General features: G+C 32.5%; 1 protein-coding gene across 4 annotated transcripts in view; it reads right to left on the reverse strand.

Annotated features, from left to right (window-relative positions):
- CWC22 (CWC22 spliceosome associated protein homolog) overlaps positions 1-12,035 on the reverse strand; it is a 57,421-nt gene that overhangs the window by 17,445 nt on the left and 27,941 nt on the right. For all 4 annotated transcript variants that reach the window (XM_014834077.3, XM_014834075.3, XM_044768621.2 and 1 more), the window contains 8 exons: positions 10,304-10,432; positions 8,631-8,799; positions 8,211-8,264; positions 6,246-6,381; positions 5,944-6,150; positions 5,793-5,855; positions 1,565-1,669; positions 165-246 (listed from right to left, as the gene is read on the reverse strand). In XM_014834077.3, the coding sequence (XP_014689563.3) occupies positions 165-246; positions 1,565-1,669; positions 5,793-5,855; positions 5,944-6,150; positions 6,246-6,381; positions 8,211-8,264; positions 8,631-8,799; positions 10,304-10,432 (945 nt within the window). The remainder of the gene's footprint in view (positions 1-164; positions 247-1,564; positions 1,670-5,792; positions 5,856-5,943; positions 6,151-6,245; positions 6,382-8,210; positions 8,265-8,630; positions 8,800-10,303; positions 10,433-12,035) is intronic.

Consider the following 12,035-nt stretch of genomic DNA (forward strand, 5'->3'; position numbering starts at 1 on the left):
TGAAGCAAAGAGCCAACAGTAGTTTGTTTGCGATGGGGGTAGACAGGCAGGTAGCTTGAGAAGCCTTGAAACGGTATCTAGTTTTCTGTCATTAGATTCTAAAAATCCCACCTCCTTGCCCATTCCCTACCAAACTAAGGATCAACTGAGCCACAGTATCTTACCTTGACTGAATAGCAAGATAAATTGTACGACGAAATGAGACTAGATTAATTTCTGTTTTGTCATGAATAGTCACTTTTTGTCCTGAAAGAAATTAAATATAACAAAATTACGAAACTACAAAAATAAATAAGAACGGAAAATGTATCTCAAAGTAATATTTTCATAAATACATTTAGAATCTATGAGTTTAATATTCTTTTCTACAGTGTAAATTAGTATTTGGAGAATTCAAAACTATTTCAAGTCTTTTGCCCTATCTCATTTTAGTAAGTTTTGTTAGCTCAAAGAAGTCCAGAACCAAATCAGAAAAACTATTTTTGTTTCTGTGTCATCTGCTCAGTTAGACACTATAAAAGGTTGCACTCATGCTGTTGTTTGGTAAAACATTATTTCTAGAGTTATAAAAAGTATCTTGATAATTTAGAAGAACTATAACTTATGGGCAGAAATTCAGTTTCAGAGAACAATAGATCATCATGACAGGTTGGATGGGTCCAATACAAATATGTGTATTTGTCAAAATTTTATCTAATGCATGAAAACTTTCCTTATAAATATTTAATAGTTTTTATTTGAACAGTTATTTTCACATAAAACAAAGAAATTCTAAAGTTAAATGTAGTACATGAATAGTTAGAAGATGTTTTAAACAAGGAAGACACTGGAAAAAAATTAAATTTATTTTTATAAAATGTTACAAAAGAACAATACACTCTAAGACAGAACTAAAATACATTATGCCCTAAAAGGGAAAAATATACTGTTAATATTTTCAAATATATAATACAAGCAAATAATGACCAGTTTTAACTGAGACTTAATCAAAGTAAAGTTCTGAGCTTATTTTTCTGTGAAATAACGTAACCAAAGCTGAAGAGGAAGAACATCACGCCTGCTTCTGCACATAGCTTTTGGCCACTCTGCTCTATTTCCACCAAAATGAAGAGCAAATATCTAGGCATTCTCATCTGTCACATTCATGCCACGGTTACATAAATCACGTGCACTCAACATGAATGCACATTTTTCATAGTTTATGTCCAATTAAAATTATGTTGATGTTAAAAAATGTATTTCTTTGTTTAATACTGTTACAGCAGGGTTTTTCAACCTTGGCAATACCGACATTTTGGGCTGGATAATACTTTAATAACACTAGATAATGCTGGGTGGGGGTAGGGGGGGCTGTCTTGTGACTTACAGGATGTTTAACAGCATCCCTAGCCTTCACGCACAAGATGCCAGTAATAACCTTCCCAACTCCCCATAGATTGAGAACCATTGTTTTGGAGGATGACATTAGAATTAATTTAATTTCACACTGTTTTGGAGGATGACATTAGAATTAATTTAATTTCAGAGTATTTGACAGTATTATTTAAATAAGCTATACTTTTACCTTCTTCATCTTCTTCTCCCTCTTCCTCCTCTTCTTCCTCCTCCTCTTCACTACTTCCAGCATCTTGGTCTGTGTTTGAGTCACTATCTCCTTCATCAAGAATTTCTAAAAGAACAAAGTAAATTTAGGAAAATATTAATAAGCAAGTGATAGACATGCACCTCATTCTGAGATGATAATTTTCAGTTCACTGAAATCCATAGTGGTGTAATAGTTTATCAACCAACAAAGACAATCACAGAGATCTCCTGTTATGATCTAGGTGGTCAGATAACATTATAATTAATTTGAAGAGAGACAGTCACACGTGTAATTCTTCTGCCAGACAGAAAGCGGTTATGAAACAAGGAAAGGATGACAAGAAGAAAGAAAAAGTAGATGAAGGTTTTCCAAAAGAGCAACAGCAATGGAAAAATAAATTAGGAATGGAAACAAGCATATCGGAGTAAAAATATTAGTTCATAATCAGAAAGAAGACAGTCTATTATAAAAAGCTAAGGCTAGACAGAGAAAATAAGAATTTAGGCTAAGAACATTTTTTGAAAGACTAAACAGGGAGAAGAAACACTTGCATAATTTAGTGTTCACTTTAAATAAACAGAAATGAGATTTTTATTAAAATGTTTACCCATTAAATAGAACATTATAATCAACCCAAAGACTTTCCATACGTAAAAGAGAAACAGAAGCCTCTAACAAAATTGGTAAAATGAGTACCTCACTGGACAACGCACATTCAAAACTGGATGAACACAGTGATGTAAACAGACTGCATAAAGCCAGTCATCACGTTAATAGTAAACAAATGACAAAAACTGAAATTGATATTTTGCCCAATGGTTTGTGCTCTATTAGCCTGACAAAAGATTTTACAAACACAGCCGACACTTTACTTTTGCATCTCTATTATAATCAGGGAACTTTTAATGCAAAGTTTTGGGGCCAACTCCTTTTTAGGAAAATTCTAATTTCTCTATATCTAACCAAGAAGTATAAGTCAGGAGTCATTTATAATATTTAATATTAGCAGAGAACTTAATATCATGAGGAATAAATTGTTTTATAAAAATGGAGAGCTGTCATTCAGCCCTTAGCTGACATACGAATCTCCTCAAGAATATTTCTAACAAATGTGACTTCAAGAAATAATCTGAAGTGTCTAGTTTATTATTACATAGCATGACTTAGACCTTTAAAAGAGGAAACTATTTAGTATTCAAAAGTAGGAAGATAGGCACTCCTGCTGTTTTCCCAAATGCTGTAAGACCTGAAGCCCGGTACACCTGGGCCACTCTAAGGTGCTAATTACTAAAGCTGTGCCCACTTCCTGCTGCGGCCATTTTTTTATGCCAACTCTAGAAGAACATTTTATGAAAGAAGGAAGGTCAAATGAATTGTCTAGTCGTTTACATCATCCTCTCCTCATCTCTCCACTTTAGAATCTACTTACTGAAATCACTTAGGCAGTGACAATTGGATTTCATCAACTGAATGAACCAGTGGTTTCAAAACATGGTCTATGAGTCCCTAAGGGGATCAGTGGACCTTTCAGGTGGTCCGTGAGGTCAAAACTATTTTCATCATAATACCAAAACATTATCCGTCTTTTCACCGTGCTAAAACTATTTTCATCATAATACCAAAACATTATCTGTCTTTTCACCGTGCTGACATCTGCACTGATGGTCCAAGAGCAATGGGGGTTAGAATTGCTGCAATCTGAGCCAAATCAAGGCACCTAGCAGTCATTGTGTTCTTTACTGCCACACTCTTGTAGTAGGAAAATAAGCCAGTTTCACTTAAGAATACCCTTGAAGAAGTAGAAAATTATTAATTGTATTAAATCTCAGCCCTTGAGTATAGGCATTTATAATAATCTGAGTAACAAAATATGAAGTTCATATATAGCACTTCTGTTAAAGACAGATGTACAATGGTGATGGTTATCTCAAGGAAAAGCATTTGTGCAACTGTTCAAGGTACATGATGAATTAGCTATTTTTTTCATTTTTACTTGAAAGAATGGTTGATAAACTATAGTTGTTAGGTATTTGGCAGACATTTTCTCAAATATAAACAAAGTGAGATTGTCATCTCAAGGAAAATAACAGTATTTGCCAACATGATAAAATTAAGAGTTTTTAAGAGAAAATTAGAATTTTGGAAAACTTGATTCCACTCCTGTGAGCTTGATAGCTTCCCAATACTTAGACTTTTCTGAGAAGATAGGTGGTTATTTAATAAACATTATTTCTTGACATTGCATTAACACGTTAATTTAAGTTTGATAATGTTAACATGTTACCACTTGGAAGACGTGCATACCTCAGTGAATCAGCATTTTCCAAATGACCGATAAAATGTTACAAAGTCATGCAGAGGTAAAAGATCCATTCACAGTGATAGGCCAATGAATTTTAATGTAACAGAGTATGAAAATTCATGGATGTTGTTTCAGGTTTCACATTACACTTAATCTTTAAGAAACTACTAGCTATTAAATATTAACATAGTATTAAGGAGCAAAATATACACAATTATATGAAAAGCCTATTAAAATATTCCTCCCTTTTCCAACTACATATCTGTGTGAGGCTAAATTTTCTTCACATACTTTAATCAAAACAATCTACTGCAATAGATTAAAATCAGAAACAATATGAAAATTCAACCGTTGCCTATTAAGCCAGACATTAAACTGTACAAAATATATAAACCACGCCATTCTTCTTAAATTTGTTTTGTAGTTAGTATTATAAAAATATGTAACTTATGTTAACATGTACTAGGTCTATTATTGCTATTTTGAAATAATTGACTATTTTTTATATTCTCAGTTTTAATTTCTAATAAAGTAAATATCAATAGACATAACCCACATAAACAAAAAACTCTTCAGAGTCTTCACTAATTTTCAGGAGTACAAAGGGATCTTGAGGCCAAAGAGTTTAAGAAGTGCTGTAAAAAGGGAGAGTGTTACTTTTCTGCCATTGGCCAACAGCCGAGACCTTAAAGAAATGAATGGGGAATTCCCAAGTTTTAAAAAAACATCATATCAGGTGTAAGAAGAATTCCACAAAATCATTTAGCATCTTTTAGGGAGACTGTAGAAAAAGAAGTTCATAAAAAAAGACAATGGGTCCAAGGAGTTCTCCATGTTTGGAAACTAAATTATAAAGAGAAAAAGGAATCTGTCTGTTGCAGTGAAATGCCCCTAGGAAATGAACATCTAAGGAGAGAACCTACTTATTGTACCAGGTTTTTAGGGTAATGTATAGAAATGGAAAACTGCTTACACCTTTACTTTCTACTTCAACATCCCACTTCTAAGCCTGACTACAGCACAGCATGCAGGCAATGGCAGAGTTCTACGTCTCTGCTCTCTCCTCCTAAGGAGCTTGCAGAGCTAAAGTACTTCTCAGGTAAAATCATAACTCAAAGGAAATAAACCCATAAAATTATTATATAGTTGTATAATACAGTTATAATAGAATCACATAAGTAGCCTTGAATATTGGCTTTGGAAGAAAAATAATGATACAAACGTGAAAAAAAAATAGTGTCAGCGTCTAAACACTTGCTCTGTGGCAATACAAAGCACTATGTTTTCTTTATCCTACACAAACAGGTAACATTTACTCTTAGATCAAATGAGTAACTTGTTTCAGGTCACTTAGCTACAAATGGCAAAGATAAAATAGAAACCAATGTCCAAATTTAGTGCTTACAATATTTAATGACGTACAAATGATAATAATAATTTATCCATTTATTAAGTACTGATGCTGTATCTAGCACTGTACCAGAAGAGTATCAACCTGCTCTCAAGAAATAAAGTATAGCACTTAACAATAAAGTACAGCACTTAATTCAATATTAAATTGGGTGGCAATTTAGGCAGTAATTCTTAAGTAGTAGTGAAGTAAAACAAAGGCCACTAGTAATATATGAATATTTCCTAAGAGGGATGACACTTAAGGGTTGCATAATTTAAATAGAGAGACAGAAGAGGGAGACAATGAGGTAAATAATTTAGAATGAAGTAATACCACAGACAAGCACTAAACAGAAAAATAATGCATGGGCAAAAAATGAAGAGAACGGCTTCATAAGACCAGAGATTTCATTAGGTGGGGGTCAGTGATCTATATCTTTCTCTCAGTATTATATAACTATATAAATTGCTTCCACTTATCAAAAATAAATTATTTTATAAAATCCTACATACCCTTCTTAATGGCTTTGTACTTCTCTTCATTCTCCATAAAATTAGGATCCATCTTGAAAACATCTTAAAAAAATAAAAGTTAAATAAGTGTTTATTTTCTATATTTACATTTGTTTGTGTCCCACTTCCCAACCCCCACCTCCTGACTTACTAAGAACATCTTCTGGATTATAGTCATCCTCCAGAGGGAGCATATGGGTGAACTGATCATCTTCTTCCACTAAGTCAAGTCCTTCTAGGATAACAGGGTGGTCCTTGAATCCATCCTTCCTTACTGCAAACATCACTTCAATCATATACTGAACTCTTTTGTCAATTTCAGACTCATGGAGGATGTTTCGAAGGCGTTCAAATATAGCTAAAGTTAAACAGAAAGAAAAGACAATAAAATAAGCAATAAATGTTATAACACGCAAGTTAAAGCTCAATATCAAACCAAGGATACGTACTTACCATTAATTCCTCTTGGTGACACTTGTGTTAATTTGAGGCCACATTCCTTGAGAAAACCAATGGCTACTTCAACACTATCATCTGTTGGTCTTTCCAGGAGTAAAGTGAGCATCTCTAAGCACAAAACTTCATGTGCCTTAAACAGAATGAAGACATTTAGAATAGAGAAAATGCTTGTACATGTACTAACCTCCCATTGATAGTAATTTTAAAAAGTAGCAAATCTGGTTTTTGCAGTGATAATATTGTACATATGATGTGCAAAGTTTATAATATACATAGAAATCCTCCAAACACGGGAAAAAATTTTTCTCTCACTTTTCATTATGTATCTGTTAAGAATTTCCCAACGACTTTTCCAAAAATCTTAATTTACTCCACTGAATATAATTATTTGACTCATCTCCAGAAGAAATATTCTTCTTATACTTATATATGGGAAATATATTATCTATAGGCAAATTAACCTCAAAATGTGTTAAAAAAATCATGTACTAATTTTTAATCTGAGATATTTTCATAATCACTATATGAAGAATAATAATATGCTTTTTATAATACCCTTCCCCATGACCACAACTCTTTATATCCATTTCCCAATTTATTCTATCAGCAACTCTGTTAGAAAACAAATGGTTCTTAAGTTACATGAGTACCAATTTTATGAGAAATATCTTTCTGGTAGTTTCTGGTATGCAATGACAGTTTTGAATACTCCCTCTATTTTTTTTTTTTTTTATTAAATCAAACTCTGTATACTGGCTATGTTCAAAATTTAATATTGATAAATAATGCCAGGTAGAGTGGGAATAAAATTCTATCAAGAAGCTTTGCTGTAAAAGAAAATGAACTTAGGAAGCATATTCACAACACTCTACATATGTCTTTTTAAAGTCAGACTCTTATTTGAGGTGAGGAGAGAAAAACATAAATCTCAACTCAGGAAAATACCCTCTTCACATTGAGCACATCAAAAATACATACTGCTCTTATTTTGGAGGGTCGGGGGGAGGTTTAATAGTCTTGCATGAGTGACAAGATAATACTGCCCTGTTCCACAACGGGGAAGATGTAAAATATTTATCATTTTAACTGTTCTGTGGCAATGCCAAAAACATCTCCAATGTAAGTGTTATATACATTTGAAAAGTGAAACATCTCTGCTGCTATAGACACGTGAAATTAAGTTTCCATGGTCTTAAGTAGCAAGTTATCAATGTAATAATATAACTAATTAGGCTAAAATCTAAAAGGTTTCTATGAGTGAACACTGGAAAGAATTCAGTGTAGGGAAGGATGAAAATATTATTTAATGTTAGAGAAATAAGATTGTGTGATTTCAAAATACTTCCTCTTATGTATAGACACAGTCAAAAATGATAAAATGTATATGTGAAAGAAATCTTCGAGTATGAACAAGAGCAATTTTTTCAAATTTAAACAGAAGCTAAATCAAAATTCTCAAATAGCAAATGAATACAAAATAAATGCAAATTGAACCAATAAAATGATAAATTTCCATTTAAAATAGATTAAAATTATGTAATCTATTATATTTTATAAATTGACTCTAAGAATATATAGCTATATATATTATGTAGTTACAGGGAATAGAATTTCTTTATAGAGTATCAGATATTATTAGGTTCTCACAAACATCAGGTACAGGGGAAAGGAGTAGAAGAGATAGCAACTTAATTTTTTAATAAAAATGATTAAATTACATTCATTGAAGGAATAATTTGCAGTTAAGTAACCAAGTTATCAATTTGATAAATTATTTTGCGTTCCTCTTTATATTAAAGAACATTAAATGCATTTATTATAGCTTTAAGATGAAAATATTATCCTATATAGTTTCTGAAGGACTAAATCAAAACAAAAATAGAGAAGTGTCACTGAAGTGGCATCAAGTCCACAGTCTAATGCCACTGAATGGCACCAAGTTTTAAGATAATTACTTACCACATTTTGGTTAATCAGATGTGCAACAAATTTTGAAGCAGTCAGACAAAGTGGCTGAAAAGTGAAGGCAGAGACAAAGTTAATCTATAAACTAAAACCAATTCTCATTTCTCTCTAGAATCTACAGCTTACTTACATACTATTTAAAATATGTACAAGGGTAATTCTTATATTTTAAGAAAGTAGTAAGATGAAAACTAATACATTTCTGGCTAAATGGTTATAATTCAACACTTACAGTCATCATTTTTGTTGCTCATTGTCAGAGGCAGGGATATTTCATAAGAACACAAAAAAGTTCCCATGAAACACACAGTTTTTAAGAACTCCTCTGTAGAAATCAACACTGTTTACTATCACTGATACTGGTTTAGCAGTGTGCCCCTGTGTGGCAGTTTACTTCAAGCCCATCATACATACCTTATCATTTCTTCGGTAGCCTTTTCGAAAATTAAGAATCAACCTCTTGAGGATTAATTCTCCAATTTGTGGAAATTTTGAGTTGATAATCGCCACTAATGCTGCATAAACGTGGGTGAAGATTGGAGAAGCACTCTGTGCTTGCAAAACAGATCTGGACAGCAGGCCTCTGTTTAAAAAAGAAAACAAAGAGTCAACAATCATCACCAATTTAATTAGATGAAAAAAACTCCTAATTTAAAATCCAACATTACTCCTCTGTAAATATCACAAAAGCTAAATCAGGACTAAATTTTCACCACGTTAGCCAGGTGAAGAGTTTGTCTTGGCAATAAAAATTGCTTTTGAGAAAACAAAACTTCAATTTGTGTTTTTCTAAAACAGATTTTACAATTTTTTCTTCAAATTTTTTCTCTTAATATAATCCTTCTTTTCCTGCTCCTGTTTGTTATATCTAGTCATGAATTTGAGCTTTTTAAATTCCTTATATTTAATATTTCCAAAAAAGTGAAGGGAAAAATGACCTCCTTCAAAAGTACTAAACTTAGACTCAATGTAAAATTTCTGCTATGGGTCCATCATCTATATAAAATTTTGTGATTAAAGATAAATTTGGGTGGTTTCCATCTTTAAGCCTATTTTTAGTGAAATAAAAATGAAGATGTGAAAAACTCCTATGACAGATAAAGACACAATCAAAGCACTACAAGAAAAATGCTAAAACAGTGACAGGAAGATAAAAGGTTCCCCTTCTAACTCATTTTGAAATGACCATGTTTCTACATGCAGTTGATAAGGGGAGAGAGTGAAGTGGGCTAATTGAAGAACTATTTTTAACAATGCAACGACAAACAGTTATTGGAGTGTCAAAAGGCAGGAAAACAATGCCTTAGTAGTCATCAGGTTTAGGTATGACAACAGAATCACTAGAATAAAAATGAGAAAAGAGAACCCAGCTTACAAACTGTAAGATCCTAAGCAACCCACACAACTTCTGAGTCTGCTTCTCTCTGAGTAAAGTGGGGGAGCTCTACCTATCTTTGAGGCCAATGGCTGCCTCCTGGTCAACTTTCTATAGCCCCACAACATACTATACCTTGCTTTATAGTCCCAGTGTTTTTGAGATGATGACTCAAGGTCATGTGAAATGACATGGAAAAACAGCCCTCAGATTTTAAAGTAATAAATAGAATACAGAATATTTCTATTTCCTGGCCCTTTATAATATCACTATTACTTAAAACCACACAGAAAATGGGTAAGTCATTTCTTTCTGCTTTTCTAAAATTTACTGATCTTTCTCATTTCTTTCACATTCTCACTTTGCTTTCACTAGAAATTAAACTGGTTTGAGGTAGCTCTTTTATCTATACATAAATAAATAAAATACCCATTATTCCTCATGTGTTTAAATTAACAAAGTATTCAGTAAACAAATGTCTGTGCAAAAATCATTACATGACATCAAAACTTCTCAAAAATCAAAAACTCACACAACCTCTAACAGTGAAGTATAGTTATTTGTTAGTAGCTTACATTTTTACAAGAACTGCATTTTAAATAAATATTCTCAATTATCTTTGAAAGAAAGCACAAAAAATGATTGTTGTTCATGTAGATATTATGTTCCATTGAGAAACTGCTGAGATACTATAAATAAAATAACTGCTTACCTTCCTCTAACTATATTTTCTTGAAGCAGTTCTTGAATGATAATACCTATATTAGAAATGTTGACTTTGTTGATAAGACCATTGATTGACTTCTTTAAGGCCTCCCAGCTCATCCTCTGGTATGCTAAGCTAAAAAGAATTGATTTTAATAAAGATGAAAACTTAGTCAACAATTAAAATAACAAGAGGTTATAATAACATAAAAAAATACTTAGTGTTCCTTTATTTTTAACACTTTTCATAAAATGACCCCATAGTGTAGTAAAATATATAACTATATGAATACACAGATTACATCCTAAACCACATTTGATGTTCTGTACATATGATGCTAATCTATAGACCACTTTCCTTTAATAACATAATAAGATTATGTAAGGATAATGTTTTGTTCTTATGTCCATGTATATTGCAATTTACAACACTCAGTCAGATTCAACACATGCTTATTTTACATTATAACACTTCATTTACTTAAACTTGTCTTTAAAGGAAGTATTTTAAAATAAAAGCCATTATTTATTTATTTACTTATTTTTGCTGAGGAAGATTTGCCCTGAGCTAACATCTGTGCCAACCTTCCTCTATTTTGTATGTGGGTTGCCACCACAGCATGGCCACTGCTGGAGTGGGAGAGGTCTGCACCCAGGAACCGAACCCTGGCCACTGAAGCAGAGTGTGAACTTAACCACGAGGCCATGGGGCTGGCCTTAATTATTCTTTATTTTAAATTACAATATGAAATACCCAAATATAAGCCATAAAAAGAAAATTTTTATTATGTTCTTTCCTATAAAAGCTTGACAAGGAAAACAAAATTAAATGTTTTAAACTATAAAGAAATGGTAATAATTACATGAAAATGGAAAGTACATAAAATCATGGGGTTGAAAGACTGTTCTAAGTATTTTAAAGAACACTTCTGTGTTTAGACAGTAGTCCCACAGCTGAATGCTAGATGGTTATACTGTTTTTTAACTTAGATCTTAGGTACAATATTTAGCTTCATTGGGTTTCTTTAGGTTAAACTTACCAGTATCTAAGATCTTTTAAAGCTCTAAAAGTCTATGTTTTTTATAATTATTTCCCTGCGGCATATGATTTAAGCTGCAGGAAGTCTTAGCTTTTTTTCCTTCCTTACACCTCTCTGGCAGTCTGGTGAAGCTGATGGACTTCTTGGAATAAGAGCCACAAATACATAGGATTACAAAGGATACCAGTCATACTGAAATATAGTTTCCAAAGCATGAAAAGAACAAAAGTTTCACATAATATTTTATGTGCTTCTTGACATATTAAATAACAAGAATTGGTGGTAGGTCTAATAACTTCTTTAATTTCCAAGTAGTACGGCTTTAAACAAAATCTTGAGATATTTGCAAGAAATACTCTGTTAATACTATTATCTATCGACTATATTCCCAGTAGAAAGAAATGCTAAATTTTATAGAGATTAGTAAAAATAAAGATTCAATTTTTTCCCCATTCACCTTCACAGATTGCCTGAATTCTACTCACAGACCTCTTGCAGGTCTGTAGGTTAAGAATCCCTGTTCTAGAGTAGCATACCAAGGAGGGGTTGTAAGAACAGTCCGCCCTGGTGGGGAAGAGTATTTTATCACTGACAGCGTCCTTGGCAGGCACTGAAGATAAAAAGCACACTGACGTCCAGCTAATTTTGTTATTGTTTCTAAATTCTCTACAGATCATGCGCCATGTGACGGCCTGCACC

Source organism: Equus asinus, chromosome 4, assembly GCF_041296235.1.
Source record: "Equus asinus isolate D_3611 breed Donkey chromosome 4, EquAss-T2T_v2, whole genome shotgun sequence".
NCBI lineage: Eukaryota > Metazoa > Chordata > Mammalia > Perissodactyla > Equidae > Equus > Equus asinus.